At 46.7% G+C, this 18,920-nt stretch overlaps 9 protein-coding genes across 9 annotated transcripts; 5 read left to right on the top strand and 4 right to left on the bottom strand.

Moving 5' to 3' along the window:
- Positions 1 to 127: 127 nt before the first annotated feature.
- Positions 128 to 1,035, bottom strand: PHATRDRAFT_34590 (predicted protein; the record flags this gene model as incomplete). The annotated part of the gene is made up of 2 exons (XM_002178852.1): positions 128 to 520; positions 619 to 1,035. The coding sequence occupies 2 exons, from the start codon at positions 1,033 to 1,035 to the stop codon at positions 128 to 130; spliced, it is 810 nt and encodes a 269-aa protein (XP_002178888.1).
- A 793-nt stretch (positions 1,036 to 1,828) lies between these two features.
- On the top strand, positions 1,829 to 2,128 carry PHATRDRAFT_8185 (predicted protein; the record flags this gene model as incomplete). Its single annotated transcript, XM_002179065.1, has 1 exon — positions 1,829 to 2,128. A coding segment is annotated over one exon (300 nt), but the record flags the coding sequence as incomplete, so codon positions are not given.
- A 132-nt stretch (positions 2,129 to 2,260) lies between these two features.
- PHATRDRAFT_34588 (predicted protein) lies at positions 2,261 to 4,950 on the bottom strand (the record flags this gene model as incomplete). Its single annotated transcript, XM_002178851.1, has 2 exons — positions 2,261 to 3,064; positions 3,303 to 4,950. Coding segments are annotated over 2 exons (2,452 nt in total), but the record flags the coding sequence as incomplete, so codon positions are not given.
- Positions 4,951 to 9,136: 4,186 nt separating this feature from the next.
- On the bottom strand, positions 9,137 to 9,958 carry PHATRDRAFT_34587 (predicted protein; the record flags this gene model as incomplete). The annotated part of the gene is made up of 1 exon (XM_002178850.1): positions 9,137 to 9,958. The coding sequence occupies one exon, from the start codon at positions 9,956 to 9,958 to the stop codon at positions 9,137 to 9,139; it is 822 nt and encodes a 273-aa protein (XP_002178886.1).
- Positions 9,959 to 11,508: 1,550 nt separating this feature from the next.
- PHATRDRAFT_34586 (predicted protein) lies at positions 11,509 to 12,159 on the top strand (the record flags this gene model as incomplete). Its single annotated transcript, XM_002179064.1, has 1 exon — positions 11,509 to 12,159. One exon carries the CDS (start codon positions 11,509 to 11,511, stop codon positions 12,157 to 12,159), a length of 651 nt encoding a protein of 216 aa, XP_002179100.1.
- Positions 12,160 to 13,936: 1,777 nt separating this feature from the next.
- PHATRDRAFT_45006 (predicted protein) lies at positions 13,937 to 14,818 on the top strand. Its single transcript, XM_002179063.1, has one exon. The coding sequence runs from the start codon at positions 14,216 to 14,218 to the stop codon at positions 14,672 to 14,674; it is 459 nt and encodes a 152-aa protein (XP_002179099.1). The 5' UTR covers positions 13,937 to 14,215; the 3' UTR covers positions 14,675 to 14,818.
- A 626-nt stretch (positions 14,819 to 15,444) lies between these two features.
- Positions 15,445 to 16,329, top strand: PHATRDRAFT_34584 (predicted protein; the record flags this gene model as incomplete). The annotated part of the gene is made up of 1 exon (XM_002179062.1): positions 15,445 to 16,329. The coding sequence occupies one exon, from the start codon at positions 15,445 to 15,447 to the stop codon at positions 16,327 to 16,329; it is 885 nt and encodes a 294-aa protein (XP_002179098.1).
- Positions 16,330 to 16,713: 384 nt separating this feature from the next.
- PHATRDRAFT_11305 (predicted protein) lies at positions 16,714 to 17,092 on the bottom strand (the record flags this gene model as incomplete). Its single annotated transcript, XM_002178849.1, has 2 exons — positions 16,714 to 16,812; positions 16,943 to 17,092. Coding segments are annotated over 2 exons (249 nt in total), but the record flags the coding sequence as incomplete, so codon positions are not given.
- A 743-nt stretch (positions 17,093 to 17,835) lies between these two features.
- PHATRDRAFT_34582 (predicted protein) lies at positions 17,836 to 18,840 on the top strand (the record flags this gene model as incomplete). The annotated part of the gene is made up of 1 exon (XM_002179061.1): positions 17,836 to 18,840. One exon carries the CDS (start codon positions 17,836 to 17,838, stop codon positions 18,838 to 18,840), a length of 1,005 nt encoding a protein of 334 aa, XP_002179097.1.
- Between the last annotated feature and the right edge of the window lie 80 nt (positions 18,841 to 18,920).

The raw sequence follows: 18,920 nt of genomic DNA, 5'->3' as shown, positions 1-18,920 counted from the left end.
GTTGGGTGCCAGAAAACCAACATTTGACTCTAGCAATATTGTTAATCGGGTAAGGAGAAAATTTCGGCCGTCCTTTCTCACGGCGCATGGCCCCTAGGACAATGGAGTAGTTGGCACCGTTACGATTCTATTTCCGACTGCCAAAAAAGGCTGGCTTTCTGATGCCTTTGCCAATACCTGCTGGTGCTGCGTTTTCCTTGTCGTCGCCCCCTGCACTAAAGCACTCGTCAAAGGGTGCTGGCGGCGTCGCCTTTTGGTTTTGCTCAGCTTCTTTTTTAACCCACGACGTGGCCTGTTTCAGTGCCGCTTTACCAATGTAGTTGATAATTGGTTTGGGTAGGTTGCCTTTCATTTGGACGTCGCAGGAGTAGAAGACCCGCGTGTGAGAGGGTTTGGAAGGGTGCTCCGCGACGTGCCAGTGTCCGGCAACGTCGTCAAAATCCGAAGTCTTCTCGTAATCCAGAGACCAAACCATAGAGGAATCTTCTGGCAAATACCGATGGTTATAGTAGTTTTCGTACTGTGGTAGGTGCAGGTTAAGTCAAAGTGGCGGACGAGTCATTAGCGATCCAAAGAAAAAAAGGGAAACGATCATATGTCTACGGTTTCCGTACTTACCGAATAACCCGGCATGACTCCGAGGACCATACGTGTCTTGACGGTAAAAGTTCCATCGTGGTTCTTTTGGCATATGTAGTTATCGCAAGCGCTGACTTTGGGCACCTTTCCCTTGTAGGCGCCCAGATCGAGAATCTGGTTCCAAACTGCCGGCATGGGAGCATCAATATCCTGCACACAGAGAACGGTCCCGGCTTCTTCTCCGGCAGCCGGCATGGTCTGCTTCATGACGGAGTTCCCGCGATTCAGTTCCGCTTCGTCGGCATTCGACAAGACAATGGGAAAGGGACCGGGCTGGTGCGCTTTCAACAGGCCGGAATGCGCGTGTGGGGCATTGCGATTCGGCTTTTTCGCCGTTGCCAACGCGCACAGCAGCCAAAAGGACAACGCCAAGGTGGATCTAGTGTTGCACAACATTTGGAAAACTCGAAATGGGAGAGAAGAGTTTCGAAGGATGCCGTGGTACGTAGGTGAAGATGGGCGATAATGATGTCGGTGAGATTTCGATTGGCGTCGTGACATCGGAGGATTGTGAAAGACGGAAGATTCCCGCAAGAAATTTTGGGTACACCGGTACAAAAACACGACGCCGATACAAAGATACCGACCGACACGGGGAACCTGGATTCTACAGATACACGGTCCAACGTCAGAGCTCCAATACATATACTTTCCAGTCTAGAAGATGTCGGAATGACATAAAATGGTCACAAAACGATGATGCTTACGGGATGCCGGATTGTGGTCGCGACGGACAGACACAACCTTCATCCCAAGACTTCTTTAGTTTCTACCTTCTACCGCTTTTACTAATGTACGACAGTGACTGCTGCGTTGCCGGTTCGGAGATACACGACGCCGCGGCTTCGGAACGGTAGTCCCCAGGTTGATCCACTGCCGTAGTGTTGCTTAGCTAGTCAAGAGGTGTGTATGTATCCGCGTGTTTCATTTGATTGAGATTAGAAGCGACAATTTATCAGGTCTTCTACATTATCTTGACATCTAGTCAACGGAAACGTAGGTGGAACCGGCTGAAACTCAGGGTTAGGATGGAGGCATTGATTTGTTGCGAAGCGACAAACGTAGGCTCATTCAAAGAGAAATGCACACTTGGAAATAGATTTTTGCTGGATCTGTTGATCTCACGACGTACTCCTTTCTACGTTTCTTGCAGTCCCTTTGATTGACATTTTAGTAGTGTTTTGGAACGATGGTAAACGTCCCGAAAGAACGCAAGACTTACTGCGCCGGCAAGTGCAAGAAGCACGCCGCCCACAAGGTGACCCAGTACAAAGCAGGTAAGGCTTCCAACTTTGCACAGGGAAAGCGCCGTTACGATAGCAAGCAAATGGGCTTTGGTGGACAAACCAAGCCCGTCTTTCACAAAAAGGCCAAGACCACGCGTAAGGTGGTTTTGCGTCTGGAATGCAAGAAATGTAAGACCAAGAAGCAGTTGTGTATCAAGCGAACCAAGCATTTCGAACTGGGAGAAAAGGCAAAACAATCCGGTCACCAGTATTAGAATGTTTCTCCTCTACTAATATTACAAAATTGACTCTGAAGTGTCTGCGATAGTCTATGAAGCTTTTTTCGTATCAGACCTAGAGACTTTCACGGAGAACCAAGCATAGGTTGCGTTCACCTTCCTGTGGATTGTTCTCTTCAATAGGTAAAGGAAGGAGCGCTACAAGCGCTGTTCCGCGCTTCGGGAGAATAATTGTCTGCGCCCCGCGTATGCTCGTCTCATTGACTTTTGTCGAAACTCCTTCAGAAGAAGGCAATGATTGGTCTAACGCAACAACCCAAGTTTCCTTGGTTATTTGTACCACGATGCCTCTTCGCTTACACCAAGACGGATTTGACATACAGGATTCGACCCGAACCCGGGCCCCCATCCATTCCAATCTAGCTTGCTTCAGAGCATTCAGGGAAGCGACTGGGATGTTGATTCCTCTGGTACACTTCAAAATCTTCCATACATAATCGTTCCAACATATATTGAGCTTCTGGACAAAGCCGAGTTGCGTCGACGACAAATCCGTCCACTTCGTTGCTTTCCGGCGCCTGCGTTTTTTCTTAGCGTTCGTCTTCCGCCTTCTGCCACTACTCTGTAGCCCTTTATTATATCCCCCTCCTATCAGGGTCAAGCTTTTGGTTAAAACACGATCCGAAAGTTCCGATGCCGCCAAAGGGCGACTCGCCGTGTTGCGCGCCTCCGACGACGAACAATTTCTATGATAGTCTTGCGAAACTATTTCGTAAAACTGACATAACTGGTTCGATGCCTTCGCCAAGGAAGGAGCCTTGTGTTTCTTGGTCGATTCCGAATCCTCTTTATCATCATATGAATCAAGGGATGTATAAAGGCTAGCGCGGGAGAAACGTTGATCTGACAGTGAAGACAAAGTTGCCATGGTCAAACATGGTCCTTTGAATTTGGTACGAGCTAATGGAATGTGTAAATGGCAGAAACGAGAGCACGACTTTGCAAGGGATATGGAGCCGGTAATTCAAAATACATTATCAACGCTTTTTGTGAGTTTGGTAGGGTTTCTTATTCCGAGTATAGAAAGCAAACTTTAAAAGGCTTAGGAAGGACAGGTACCTTTCAATGAAATCAAGTTGGAAAATTGTATTCTGCCGCCGCCACGGTTCCGCAAGTAATTCCATTGGATTGACTGTACCTGTAGGCAACGGAGGTACCTGTGCCGGAAGGAACAGAGAAAAGTACTCCATTCCAAAGCGAATTTGACTCGAAATGCCCCTCTGTTTGGTTCCACCGCTATACATCTGCAAATGCCACTGTTGAAAATGCCATTGCTGAAATAAATCCGTGAGGTCCATATCCTTGAGCTTCTCGGGAAGAGAATACACTGGGAGTACCTGCTGGTCTATTTCTAGCATTCTTTCTGCTGCAGAAGGATTGATGGGTAGTTGTTCCTGACCCTGATTGATGGCAGGGATAAGGATATCTGGTTTCCCCAGAGCCTCTTTTAGCAATGTCTTTATCTCTGCAAGCGCTTGCCTGCATTCCTCAATTGCTTGCCCTTGTATGCTGACAGTGGTAGTTAGCTCCTTAAGTCGGGCATCATGAATGCTTGTAGTCTCCAGCATCCTGCTCTGTCCCAGCTGAATAGTATTCATAGTCCGATTCGTTGTTTCCATGTAACCTCCCAGTGTCCTAGGATCCGCAGAAAATTGCTCCTCCCCGACAACCTCTAGCATCTCAGACCAGCTTGCTGACTCAAAATTTCTCTCGAGAAAGTCTTTCTGAACCAAAGTACTCCATGCTTTCAACTCATCCCACAAGATGCCTGCTGTTTGACTTGCCTTAAGGATTCGTAACAGAAACGGGTGCTTTTCGATACAAGTGCGTTGACCTTGTCGGAATGGGTGAGACGGATTTGGATGTTCTTGAAGGACTTTGACAAACTTGGGCAGATAACGGAGAATAGTTGCCGTCAAGAGATCATACAGATTTCGTAACTCACGAAGTCGATTTTTCCGATCGTCAATGGTGCAAAATATATTGGAGTCTATGCCTTTGTCTTCGTAGTTCACAAATAGTGCAGCAACAAAACAACGAACCTTCTCTGCTTCTTTAAATCCCTGAAGTCGAATGGGATGGAGTCTTGGAGGACGCCCACCTAGTATCTCACCACGAAAAGATGGCGTATTCCATTCGCTGAACACCCTCGAAACTTGTCGATCATTTTTCGGATTAAATGATAGGTAATCAAAAATAGTATGCACTGCTTTCATCAGCCATCCTGCCCGGAAGCATACCCATGTTGTGAGCAATAGAGCACTTTCATTTGCCATTTCGACTGCAGAGCGCTTAGCCGAATGTGTTGAGAGTCCGGCTGAAATGCCGTGCTTATGAAGCAAACCGCTATAGTAATAGGCAGCATTGGCTGGGGGATCCAATCCAACCGTTTCTTCTTCTCCTGTCAGATTGAATATTCCTGGCTCATTGTTGACACTAGTTGTACCGACGCAGCTGCTGCCATCAAATTCCTCGCTAAAATCTTCATCATCCTGATACAAACCGGCAGCTCTAGCCATTTCGTTCGGACCTACAAGCTCCTCGCTTGTCTTAATTAGTCGCTCCAAAAGTGCTTGAAAGTACTTGGTGACTTTTTTGCTGGAATCTACCTTTGCTTTCAAAGTACTATCTTGGGTAGTCTCATTTCCAATTTCTTCATCATTGATGTTTCCAGCTGATAAATTGCGCAACTCCACTTTTTCGGCAAAGGTCGGGAACAACGAGTCGTTTGGGTTGGTATTCATCACAGCACTATAGGCAAATGCAAACACCCAATCAAGCAACATTTCACTTTGGTGAGGAACAATAGAGAGATCCTGCTCGTGGCTGACTTTCGACCTCCACTGTTACGGAGTACTACCAAAGCACAACCGAGGACGGATCGCTGTTATGACAGTGTGTGGTAAACAAAGGTGGGCGTTATGACGAACGACCTGCGATACACCTAAGCAAGCTTAGGGACTGTAAAACTCACTCGCTGGCGACGCTCCCCACGGGTTAGACAGCGGATGCGAGGACCTATGCTATTATGCAATATTTGGATCAAAGAATTTCTAAAACAATGAGTGGAAAATTACATGCTACAAACTAGTCAATCTGTTGTTCAGTCCAGTGAACAATCCCACAAAGTGCCAGCGCATCATTGATCTTCCACAACTTCCATAATCTCAATAGACAATCTTTCTCCCACATGTATATATACCTCCAGAACTATGAGTCCCATGCACAACACCTATGGTGAGTAGCTGTTCTTCTTCAGTCCCACCATGTGTCTTGTGATAGCCCCTTTATTGCTTCAATCGTATTTTCGATGTTCCAATTATATCCCAGTCCATTTTGGTCGTGTAAACCGACAAGTGGAGACTAAGCACATGCGGCTCCGGAAACATAGCAATTGTACAAACGCTTCGATTATTGTGAGTCCACGTGGCCACGGAACAAGGCTTTGGTATCATTTCTGTGTGTGCCTCCTTAACTCCATGTGCATAGTTTTGACTCACACTTGAGACATCCGTGTTTAGTGAATAATTTCCACAAGACATGTCGCAAGGAGGTAAACCACAACAGGGTAACTCAAATACGGTATATTTGCGCAATAAGGCCGACACAAACTCCATATGGGACGCGTAACCGCTGCGTCCATCGGATTGGCTCACACTTACACTTTCCTTACCAAGTGGGAGCTGTCCGAGGGACATGCCGCAAGGTAGTGTACCGTAACACTCCCCATCGGCCTGTCTTGATGCTATAGATGTCCTTGCCTCACAATTTGATTTGTCCCCCTTTTCAAACAGGAGAAGTTTGACAAGTGGCCACATTTGTAGAAAATTCCAAAACTTGCTGAGCATGTCATCTATGTTCTCACCACTTAGGATCTCACCACTTAGGATCTTCAGAGCATAGGTAACATCATCTGGGATTGCCTCGCAAACTTGCGGGTAGGACAATGAGTTATGCCGTATGTTGATGAGACAAAGAACTCCTGTCACGGAATGCACTGTTATCATGTCGTGAGAAATGTGCCTTCCATCATGCTTGACATTGTAGACCATATGGATGAGGATATTCTTGTACTCTTCCGGTGCGTTTGAGACTTGGTTGCTGTGCACCAGATTTTCCTGTTTCGCAATAAAAATGTTATGCTCACAAAGCTTGCCCCTTTCAAAGCTCTTATCATCCTGCCAGTTGCTATTTCCATTTGACTTGTCAATAGCTACAGCTTTGTTAGGGTCATGAGGGAGTTGGCACTCAGATTTGAAGACAGGGGAATGTTGAAAGCACCTCAGACAATCTTGGTCAAGAAGTCCTTGAAACTCTTCAAATCTAGTTGCAAACCAGTTGGAATGATTCCCTCCCAATGTGTCTAGTAGATCTTGGTGTTTAGCATAGGTAGCACATATTTCAAGGTTGTTGACGTGTATGGCATCTAGCAATCCGTAGCTAGGTCCCCAATCAAACACATTGTATCTAGAACTTTCGTAGATTTCTGACGTGTGTGAAGAGGGGAAAGGTCCTTTGCATGCGACAATGCCCTCAAAACACCATGGTCCATCTGTGTCTTGCAACTTTTCATCTAGATTGGTTTCGTGATTGTCTAGAACTTCGTTGCAAACTAGAGTTTCATCATACTTGTCATCACTGATTACAAGTCCCTCCAAAATTTTTTCATCAGATGGTTTATCACATTCCAGAAATTTTCCTGTATTGCATTCACACAGTTGCTCCCCATCATCCTGAGTATCAGTTGGGAAAGTTTGCTGTTCACGAAATAGCTCCCCATCATCCTGACTGTCGGTTAGAAAAGTTTTTCCAATGAGGTTGTCAGGAGTGAAACCAGGTAAACCCTTAAAGGCACAGGAATTGTTGGTTTCAGTTCCAAGGGGCTTGACAAAGCTGATGGGTTTAGGAATACTCTCCCCATCCTGTGGCATAAGGTCAAGGTTGGTTGCTCCGGATCTCAATGCAGAATGTACACTCGAACAGTACGTGATTGCATTGGTGTTGTTGACAGACAGGGTAGTTGCATCTTCTTTACAATAAACAGGTTTCTTCTGTCCGTAAAAAACCGACCGAGGTTTGTTAGGTATGCCCGGGGCGCTCAAAGAAGATGTTGCAGTGGTCAATACGCTTGAAACTTGGCCAAGTGCCGACCGTTTATAGAAGGCAAAGTCACTACTGGTCAACTCAACGAGCTCAGAATTGTCTAAAGAACTTCCCTTTTTCCGTTCAAGTGAGGCCTGCCAACGTAGAAAATGGCGAAGGATCTGTCGGTGTGCCATGAGCAATGGGGTCCACTGGGGGTTGTCATTGGTGTCCAAGCTTGTTGGAGGAACATACCCAAAGGTACCAAGTTCATTCTCACAAATACCGAGAAGGTCTTCCACGGTATCATACCCTTGCTGAGCAAAGCTAAGCCGAATTGGATGCCCTTGGGGAATTGAGAAAACATTATTCAAAAAGTGCGAGAAGACAGTGCTGCTGGTCATTTGTCCAGTGCTTGCTAACATGATGGGTTGGGTAGCCAAACCAATAAGAAAGGTTCTTGCGGTTCTCAAAACGAAAAAAAAGAACCACTTATGGGTTTGGGTCCCTTGCCCTGCCTCCGTAGGCAGTGTCCGTTCCGCACACACGCAAACACGAAGTGTCGGGCGTTTGATAGTCCCCCTGTACTATTTTAAGCCGGGTCGTAAGCCCGTCCCAACCGGAATCAGGGATGGACTCCTTGAGCCTATTGGTATTTCTACCTCACCCAACTATAGCAACCCGACGTCACGAAACAACTTGTTGTCAAACCCTGAAGACTCCAAGGGGCTCTCGACACCCGTGATTCCGAGGAAGTAGGGAGGCCACAGAAACTTATTGACAAACCCTGAAGCTGTACCAGTGGGTTCTCAATACCAGTTACCGTGAGGAAGTAGGGTAGCAGCTTCCAACCAATGCGTTACACAAGCCGATAAATACCCCACTTAAGGTGGCACCTCTGACACTTGATGTAACAAACAAAAGATGTCAGCAGTTAGTAACCAAACAATGTACACCAAGTACGAAGTTTGGAAACCGTCTTGAGCGAAGACCTCAAGATGTGTTTACCACAAACGACTGTGCAATGGGCAGCAGTGGTTTGACGTGCTGTCAAGACTGTTAATCTGTTACGGAGTACTACCAAAGCACAACCGAGGACGGATCGCTGTTATGACAGTGTGTGGTAAACAAAGGTGGGCGTTATGACGAACGACCTGCGATACACCTAAGCAAGCTTAGGGACTGTAAAACTCACTCGCTGGCGACGCTCCCCACGGGTTAGACAGCGGATGCGAGGACCTATGCTATTATGCAATATTTGGATCAAAGAATTTCTAAAACAATGAGTGGAAAATTACATGCTACAAACTAGTCAATCTGTTGTTCAGTCCAGTGAACAATCCCACAAAGTGCCAGCGCATCATTGATCTTCCACAACTTCCATAATCTCAATAGACAATCTTTCTCCCACATGTATATATACCTCCAGAACTATGAGTCCCATGCACAACACCTATGGTGAGTAGCTGTTCTTCTTCAGTCCCACCATGTGTCTTGTGATAGCCCCTTTATTGCTTCAATCGTATTTTCGATGTTCCAATTATATCCCAGTCCATTTTGGTCGTGTAAACCGACAAGTGGAGACTAAGCACATGCGGCTCCGGAAACATAGCAATTGTACAAACGCTTCGATTATTGTGAGTCCACGTGGCCACGGAACAAGGCTTTGGTATCATTTCTGTGTGTGCCTCCTTAACTCCATGTGCATAGTTTTGACTCACACTTGAGACATCCGTGTTTAGTGAATAATTTCCACAAGACATGTCGCAAGGAGGTAAACCACAACAGGGTAACTCAAATACGGTATATTTGCGCAATAAGGCCGACACAAACTCCATATGGGACGCGTAACCGCTGCGTCCATCGGATTGGCTCACACTTACACTTTCCTTACCAAGTGGGAGCTGTCCGAGGGACATGCCGCAAGGTAGTGTACCGTAACATCCACAGCCTCACAACAAAGGTCTTGTCACCACTATCGGCCCATTCTGATGGCTCTCCAAGAGAAACTCTAGACCGTGATATCATGGCCACTTCCTGGCCCCGGCCGGCTAAGTATCGGAGCGTCAAAAGATAAAATAACATATCCGCCATCGGAAAAGAACCGTCCCAGATACATAACAACGCAATTACAAGAAAGTCGTTCCGAGCAGCTGTGACATGAGATCTGGCCAGAGGCGTCTTGTTCCGGACGGCTCTTTCAACAAAACGTCTTGTCATGGACTGGCGAATTCGCGTTTGTTGCGCATCGTCGAAAGATCTCTTTAGCCCCAAATCAAGGCAACGACGAAGAATCTCGTTCTTAATGGAGCTCAGGTATCGTTCTGCCGTGTTGTACGAAATTCCGTTGCCATCCGAGAAATTGTCCTGCGTTTCGTTCTTATTCCCACGGAGTTTTTCGGCCCTTGTCAAATATCCAGCAAAGAGATTCAGCAGTTTGTCGTTGATCTTTTCCACGGCGATGGTTTTGAACGAGTACTGCGTCTGCGCATCACCATCCAATCTTTTGCTGTTATCAATGTTGTTGCTATCTGTGCTGTTATTGACGGTTCTTATTGGAAAGAGCTGCTGCTTCTCTTTTCCGCCAATGGTGCCGGACAAAATCACCTCTTCAAGGAAGAGATCGAAGTGCCGAGATGCCGCCTTGAGCGATGACTCCGAAGAGCATCCCTTGCGAAGTTCGGTGACACCCTTGAGTTTTTGACAATTCATGATGTCTCAGCTAGGAAACAAGAGAACGAATCAGCAACAAAGGTACACAGTGCCTGCGGGTTTTGACTTGTATTGATTATTGTCTACTGCTGAACCAGAGGGGGAGGAGCGAAAATGATCAAGTTGCTATTGCTTGCTATCCTTCTGTTTACTTCCCTTCCTTTCTTGGGAGGCAACAAACCGCTGCGACGTCAGGCACTACAAACGTCGTGGTTCAACTATCGACACGGCAAGAATGCGATGCGTCCGGCGAACAGGGAAAATGTGAGGCCTGTTTGGCGAAGAAAGATCACCGGCCGGACAGATTTGAAATTCCTGTGACATCGGCCGAGTCCGGGTTCGCCGTGACGTGGCACTGTGGCGACGGACAGGCGCGATTACAAACCTGTAGTCGATCCGTAAAACGGCCCAAAACTGTGGGACGAAGGAACTTACAGTTAATGATAATTGCTTGCTATGGACAAACCCGCGGAGAAACACAAACCTTTCCAGCGTCGGAGTCTCACATCAAGAACAGACCCTTTCAATAAATGATTTTGTGGAAAGCTGGAGTGTCCAATCATTTTCTCTTGTGAGTAAGCAGATATTTGCTCACAGTCTGGTATATAAAGAGCGGTGCTTATGTGATGAGAGGAAAAAGAGGGGCAACCAACATAGGTAGTAATTTGTGTTTCGGATGCAACGTATGATTCGATCGACCATATAATGTAAATTCGACTAGCTCACCTTTTAGAAACGCTTCTGAAAATTGACGGACTTGTCAAATCCCGATTCGAAAGTCTTCCATCGAAGCGAGCGATCACGGATTCCCACGAACCCGTCAACTGATTGTACTGATTCTGACATTAACAACGCGTGCGATTTCTCAGAACAATGAGAGAGAGGACCTTGGGGAGTCATATTGCCTGGGAAACAAGGCGAAGGCTATTCCAACACTATCGATAACATTGCGAGTATTTCTAGTTTCACCTATATATGCCTTAGAAATCAATAACTATGTGGTCAATAAACAGAATTGGAGTTCCGAAAGTATATCTATTTATTGACTTTTTTTTTTCGTAGGAGGCCGAAACTGGTTTCAATTATAAACAAGTAATGTATTTCAAGATGCAAACAAAAATGAAAGGTAATAGAAATGAAGAGAATGGGGAATTGGGCGCGGGCATACTCCTCCCACAACGGAAAAGTCGGGTCCAGCAATAAATGACATCACCTGCATTGTGCAACCATTCAAGTCAAGCTTTTTTTGTTAATGTTTCCTTTTCGAAATAATAGAAATAAGTTCTGTGTATTTCGTTAGTTTCTGTACGATGATGGCCTATTATATCGTTCATCCATTTCTGAGAGTAACATGGATTCTCAAAGACCGCAAGAGCCGGCCGCAAGACTGACAAGTCCGCACACAAATTGAGTAAGTGTGCAAGAAGCATAACAAAAATAAACTTGCAACCGTGCACACTTCGAACCTAACCAATCCACTGATCGTGCTAACGGGAATTAGTGCGAACTTCTCGCTATTCCACATTTTTCTCTCCTTTACCCTTACAATCATGACACAATACGGTTTCGACAACCTACAAATCAAAGGGCGATTCCTCGATGCCAAGATCAACTACGGACACTCAGCCGTGCATGGTTTGATGGATTCGGACTCCCGCTCTGCCATACAGTACCAGCTTTTGCTGAACCAAACTTCATCCGATCTTTCACAAGAGCAAAGACTGCCAGTGATTTCAAAGCTAAATGAACATGCAGCGCCCTCTGAATCCTTTCTCAAACTGGATTACGCTGAACAACTGACTATCAAGATGGCATCAGATATCACTTCACGTGAAGCTCCCTCTTCTAAAGAAGACGATCTCTCAGCTGAAATCTCGAGAAAGATCGTTGAGGAGGACGTCAATGGTTTTGATTGGCCTAAAGACCTTCAGCAGGTGATCGCGCGAAAAGCAATGGTCATTTTAATGAAATCGTTCGGTCCCGAAGGCGTCGAACTGTGGCGAAAAGACTTCGACAATCTGTCTGACGAGTCTCTGGTACGTCTCTTCAAACGATGGAATCCTCATTTCTTTACCTGGTTTCACCAAAAGCTCGGCATGTGGGTACCAGTCTTAGGTTTCAGAGAAGAGCACAAACGTCGGGAAACTGTGCGAAACGCTTTACGGAACGAGAAGCGGGATCAGAACGTGGTCGGCGCCTGATTTCGGGGCGTGCGCTAGGACGGATCAATACTCCTATATCCTTTGTCCTCCATAACAAATACTTGTACCATTATGTTCTATTGTCTTTTCTACTGCTCAAGAAAGCATAGTGGTCGGCGTCAGCGAAGGAGGATGGGGACCGGTTTTCTCAATCGTGGGAGCAAGACCAGTTCGCTCCTTGCTAAAAGTCTCGTGAGGCTGGACGGGATACGAGGCGAGCAAAGTCGTGCGAACTCTAAATGCTCGGGTGTAAAAGCGTTGACTGTGAATTCGAACAAGGCTGTAGTAAATCAATCATTCACCAGTCATGAGTCAGAAAGCCTGGCCGGTATGAACCCCCAACACAGACATGAGGAGCTCTGTTTCGAAAACGAAAACCGCCTCTCATGTCGGAAAATCAAACAATATGAATCCTTTATATTGAAGGTATATCCTCTCTCTTATACACAGAGTCTCTAGTAGGAGCCCCTATCAAGAGTCTATGTTGCTTTGATTGAATTCATATAGGCAATTCGAAACACCTTTAAAAACTGAGATAGTGAAGAAGATTTAATTGCCCATCAGAGGATGATATTTATAAGCCGAACCCCAAAAAGATATAAGCAGAATTATTGAAATTAATTTCTCCGTGCTTTCTCTTCTTTTCTGTGGACGTTAAATCGCTTTCTGAAATCATACAATATATGGTTTACTCCAATGGTCACTTTCAGAACCGACGTTCGAGGCATTGCCTAACTGAAAGTTGTTTATCAGCAAACAATCATTTCTCTACGTGACATCAGTGAAGCAAGATAGAACTCAACGGTCGCAGTCTTGAGAAGTGCATAGTTTTCTTTACAATAGCTCGATAGGAGACTATTCTAACCGCTATTTTCGATAACTTGTCGCCACTGGTTGACAGTGACTGCGAAAATTCGTCTCCGATGCTTCGCGTACAAAGCGGTACTGCAGAAAAAATTTCAAAGGAGATAAGCAGCGCATAAAAAGGAATTTCTGGCCAGAACAAATAAGGGCTGATTTTTTCTATTGTCGGTGGAGCTGCTGGCTTATTTTACGCTCTACTTGTATGCGAAATACTAGTAGGCAAGGTGAGGCAGGATCTTGTTAGCATGGTGTGCTTCACAATGTCGGCAACCAAATACAACTCATTATTGGCAGAATTCACTGACAAAACCACCGTCAATCCCATTCTCCACCTTGTCTTTTAACTTACTTCAGCTCAATAGCGATCACACTCTGGATGGCCCAACTAGGTATAGGCTCCGTTCGACCCCTGAAAATTTAAATCGGAGCTTGTTGCTGTCTCTGGGGCAGAATTTGGTGATGTTTATATCTCCCGGATGGATGTCGAACAAATATTAGAAAATTTGATGCGCGAATCCAAACTTTACAATAGCGAGAACTTCTCATCAATTTTCATTTTCTTGAAATCAGCCAGTCTGCGCGCAGAAAAATCTCTCACTGTTCGGTAGCTGATGTAAGTAAAGTTTTCGCTGTCTTGCGATTACGAAGAATCTGTATTCGTAATTAGAAACAGAATGTTAAACTGCAAGAGAATAATATCGTATAACTTAGTCAGTGAAATCGTTCAATCAACCATTTCTTGGCTGCCAACATCCTGGATGACCATAATACTTGACCAATATTGTGACTACTGAAACAGTGAGCCCGTAACCTTCTCGTGTGGGTGTTGTTCCCACACCCAAAAACAGTCCCCCCAGAAAAGCTTGCAAATACTGATGTCATATATATGCTAGGTATAGTGGACACAAACAGTGAACTGGCTGAATGATTAAGTATCGTTCGTTTCTGTGATTTACAGAACGCGGTCATGGGAGCACCAGATAGGAAACGAGAAAGGGGGAAGAAGGGGGAAGAATTCGTCACCACGTTCACAAAACAATCCAGTCAAACGTGAGATTTGCAGCCTATCAATGCCATAACCAAGAAAAATTTCCTCACACGATTAATTCGCTCATTTCACCAAAGCTCGCAAAATTGATTGCCACCCAATCGATTACCCCTACGCCCGTCCTTACGTTTGTTGTTGGGCATTATGAACTCGTCGCGCTGTCTTCCTGAAAATATTCCGGTTACGATTGCTCCAACGATGGGACACTCAATGTATTCTAGCAACGATTGGGAGTCTTGTGTGGAGAAGTGCGAGACCTTGCAGCAGCAGATGCCGCGTGACGTTGGTCCTCAAAAGGCAATTTCCCAGCCTGGCTCTAAACGAGACAATATGATCATGCTCATGAGAGTCTTTGGACCAGAAGGTCTAGAGCCATGGAATGTCCGTAATATCGACCATATACCTGACAGCAAGTTGCTTGTTATCTTCCATCGCTGGAACCCCAATTTTTTTCAATGGTTCCATCTTCGAAGGGGCATGTGGGTGCCAAGATTGGGCTTTCGGCAAGAATATGATCGACGAAGTGCCGTTCGCGAAGCAATGCGAGATGCTATCCAACGCTTCTCTTGCGAGCAAGAATGCAAATCCGAATCAGCGACGTAACAAGGATGGATGCCAACTTGTGGTACCCACCAGGACCCCCTCTAGGTGATTAGAATGTCGCTAAGTGGGTGGTCGGACCGACTTTCCTTCAGTTGTAGTTTTTAAATTCATGAATACGAAGTGGTAGTTGAAATGTTTTATGTTAGAGAGCTCTTGCCTGTCCGTATCCTACTCACCGGAGTATGACGAGATGTATCAATGACGTAGTGAAAAAAGTCCGACCGCTAAGGTACATTTCATCGTTATGTCTGGGAGAGATTACCAGAGATGCATTGCGGTCGGAGTTTTAAACCATCGAGATGGTTGCAGCAGCGGTCGACCTGTTTCGACTTTGTTGCGGATGTGCTCGACTTGCTGTGTAAGTTCCATCCGAGTCTAGAACTGCTTTTTTTTTCTCGGATAAAGAGACGTACTTCGCACGCGCTCAAAAGTACACACAACCAAACTGTCAACTTCGTGTTAGGTCAAATTTCGAAAGTGGCGATAACGCGAACACACTTCCGTTTACTACGAGGTAGTGCATACGTCGTCACAGTCCGGGAAACACTTTTCCCAGGACTCATCTTCGCCCCACCCTTTTCCACAGGTCTTCAAATTCAAGGTGCGTCTTCTTCGTCTGTCAAAGTCACCTCTGTTCTCCAAAAACCCAAAGACGAAAAAGACAAGATAATGAGAAGAGTCCTCGCCACGACCATTGTGGATTGGTCGACATTTCCCAGAGGTGCTACATTTTCACTTTTATTCGGCTGCTGGAGTGGAGTAGGGGTACTATGGTAGCCACTTTTGGTTGGAAAGTGTTGACGACACTCTTGGCGTCCTCGTCTTCGTCACGGTTGGCTGCTAGGAACTCCCCCATCCCGGAACGTGTCACTCTGCAAGTCTGCCTTTCTCCGGGGTGCGTCGCCGACGGTGCCGCTCGGACCATGCATCTCTTACAAGCCTTGGCACCTGCTCATTTTGTCATCGAGGAAGGCGGCTGCAATTCGTTGTGTGGATACGGGCCGGTCGTTATTTCACCAGAAGCATCCAACAAGTACAAAAAGGTTGTTGAAGAGAAAGCTCTCGAGATTCTCTATTCCCACAACAACGACCCGAATGTGCCTGCGGGCCCGTCCAAGGAACTAGTTCGGGGATACGAGTTAGTTCAACACGCGGATATATTGTTTGACCGCAAAGACTACGAACAAGCGATTGTATTGTACGAACAAGCTATCGGTATAGCTTTTCGATCCGCCATGGACCTACAGACGGCTCGCGATCACTTTGCACAATCAAGTAATAGTAACGGTAAAAGTGCCAACGACGGCAAAATGCAAAGAAAATCGAAGTATCCAGTTGGCCTGGAATGGCTGATTCGTGCGCGTCGAAACGAAGCGGTTGCGAAGCTTGAGCGAGGTGACGTGGACGGTGCCGTATTGGCTGCTCAGGCCTCCTGCAATCTTTCACGAAACAGCTCGGCAGAATCTTTCCGAGTCCTGGCACTGGTGTATCAGCGGAAAGAAGACATGGTGGGTGAATTGCAAAGTCTACAAACGATGTTGGGACTCCCAATAGATGAGTCCAAGCTTTCCTTTCAAGAGAAGAATGCCCGACGTCTTTGTGGATTTCGACTGCAAAAGTTGGAGCTACAAACCAAGCAAAAGACTACTCGATGAATAATCGCCACGTTCATTGAAGGAAGCTCCCACTATCGTGTGTGCAGTAGACTCGACAGCTTCCCCGGAAAGGATACACTTAGAGCTAGTCCGATCTGTATATATAATCTATGCATCATCCAATACTGAAAGTGTTACTCAACGTAGAATAAGGCTCAAAGGCATGCCGTACGTGACCACGAGATTCGTGGTGTATGGAACATCCTTCCAACCTACTTCTTCGCACACTAATCGTACTTATTCCATATTCTTTTTGTAGAAATCCACCAGAACGGTACCGACAGCGTTGCGTCCCGTTTCGGGCGTGCACAGAGACATGTCCGGATTCACCGTGTACCGCGGGGCGTCGGCGGGTAGATTACCGTCCGGGAAGCACACCTCCATGGGTAGCGGTGGGTTGCGCATAAATTTGGAACCACCCGGCATGTAGACGCACTTGTACGGATCCGGGTGCGTAAAGGAAAAGAGCTCGTCGTCCCCCTCCTATTTTTTTAAAAAAAACAAGCACACCAAACGTGAGAGGAGTAAGAAAGTGTCGGACGCGTCAGAGTAACTCCCGACGAGGTTATCCCAATAAGATGTTTGTTTACAGTCGCTTCAGTTCGCGACGTACCTTAAGCAATCGGGACGCGGCAGCGGCCGAAACGCCCCGCTGGGCATCAAACCGCGCTCGAAGCTCCGTAGCCGCTTCGTTGAAAATGTCCCGGTCGACCGCCCAAGACAGCAGAACTCGCAAACTATGGCGATACAAGTGAGCGACCTGTGTTGCACAAAAGGAAGTGAGTCCCAATGCATGAATCAGAAACGCTGGGCGTCCACTTCGTTCGGAGAAGCTATCCAACGACCTTACCTTTTGGTTGTGCGTCAACGATCGTGCCTTTTGTCGCGTCTGATTCGCGGCGGCGAGAAAAATGTCGTTCAACGGCTGTGGTCGTACAAGTGTCATGGTGAAAGCAGTACAAAAGCGTTGATGTAGCAGCAGACTATTCTAGAAGGGACGCAACCACAAGCGCAAGTTCACATTCACAGTCAATCAATTTGGATCTGTACCGTAGTGTACTACGTTGTATTGCTGTACAGGCCAACGCTGCTGCAATTTTCAGATCTCCGCGAGCATTGACTTTTTATATTAGGCGATCATACTTGGTAAAAAGTTTGGTACGAAACGGTTCGGGATTAACGGTGAACAACGTACAAGGGACAGAAAACCCCAGTAGGATTCCACCGCAAGGATTGTCGCTCTTCCGACACCGGACGATCGCCGATCGCCGACCCCCAACACACGTTTGTTTACATGGAGTCACTCACAGTCAGTCAGTCTGTCTGTCTACTTGATCAACTTTTGTCCCTCACATTTTCCACGTCTCGACGAGTTCCACTCGGTTCCTGTTCTAGCTATACGGAATTGGACTCTATCTCCGATCACCGATCGATCATCCAGTACACTGGCATATCGCAACAATTCACAGTCTGCGCCAAAACATCAATAGAGTAAACAACGGGACGATGAATTCGAAGATTCTCGTTGTCTGTTGGGCATCCCTCGCGCTGTCCTCGGCTAGCGCTTTTAGTGTCCGTCCTTTGTCATCGACGGCGAGCACCAGCTTGCGCAGGACTACTCTAGAGGCTCGCAAGGTTCCTTTTTCAAAATACCACGGGCTCGGTAATGATTTCATTCTGATTGATGATCGAGATAAGTCCGAACCGTCCTTGACTCCGGAGGAATCTGCAATGCTCTGTCACCGCAATTTCGGGATCGGCGGAGACGGTGTTATCTTTGCCCTCCAACCGCCGTCGGAGAGCGGTGACGGTGCGGACTTTGACTTTACCATGCGCATTTACAACTCCGACGGAAGCGAGCCAGAAATGTGTGGCAACGGAATCCGTTGTATGGCACAATTTTTGAAAGACTTGGGAGAATCCAAGTCCGACGACGGCGCCTACCAAATTCATACCCTCGCCGGACGCATCGTGCCCGTCATGAACGAGGACGGGACAATTACGGTGGATATGGGAGAACCCTTTTTGGAAGCTGCCAAGGTACCGACAACTTTGGAGGCGAACGCGGAACACGATTCGGTGGTCGAACAGACGTTAGAAGCCAACGGCAAGACGTGGAAATGTACAGCGGTGGGGATGGGGAATCCCCACGCCATTTTCTTTGTGAACGACCTAGAAAAGGATATAGATTTCGAAAAAGATGGACCAGCATTGGAAGCACACGAATCCTTTCCTGCCAAAACGAACGTTGAGTTTGTTCAAGTTAAAGGCGATGATCATCTGATCATGAAGGTTTGGGAACGTGGTGCCGGTCCGACTTTGGCCTGCGGCACGGGGGCCTGCGCACTGACGGTCGCGGCTATGCGGGCTGGAAAGATTCCCCGCGGGGATCAACCCGTGCGCGTGACTTTGCCCGGTGGTGATTTGTGGATCGAGTGGCGGGAATCGGACAACAAGATATACATGACCGGACCTGCAACTTTTGCCTTTGCTGGTGAAACGAAAGTGTAGAAGCAGAGAGTACCACTCCAGTAATACTATCATCCAGAAGTAGCGCAAAACGATTAATCGATCAACAAAGTGATCATGGT

The sequence above is a fragment of the Phaeodactylum tricornutum genome, chromosome 5 (assembly GCF_000150955.2).
Source record: "Phaeodactylum tricornutum CCAP 1055/1 chromosome 5, whole genome shotgun sequence".
NCBI classification, from domain to species: Eukaryota; Bacillariophyta; class Bacillariophyceae; order Surirellales; family Neidiaceae; genus Phaeodactylum; species Phaeodactylum tricornutum.
Note: the sequence above shows the minus strand (reverse complement) of the source record. Positions and strands in the feature narration are given on the sequence as shown.

Excerpts from the sequence above, each read along its gene's own strand:
- PHATRDRAFT_45006 (XM_002179063.1), top strand. The coding sequence starts at position 14,216 with ATGAACTCGTCGCGCTGTCTTCCTGAAAATATTCCGGTTACGATTGCT.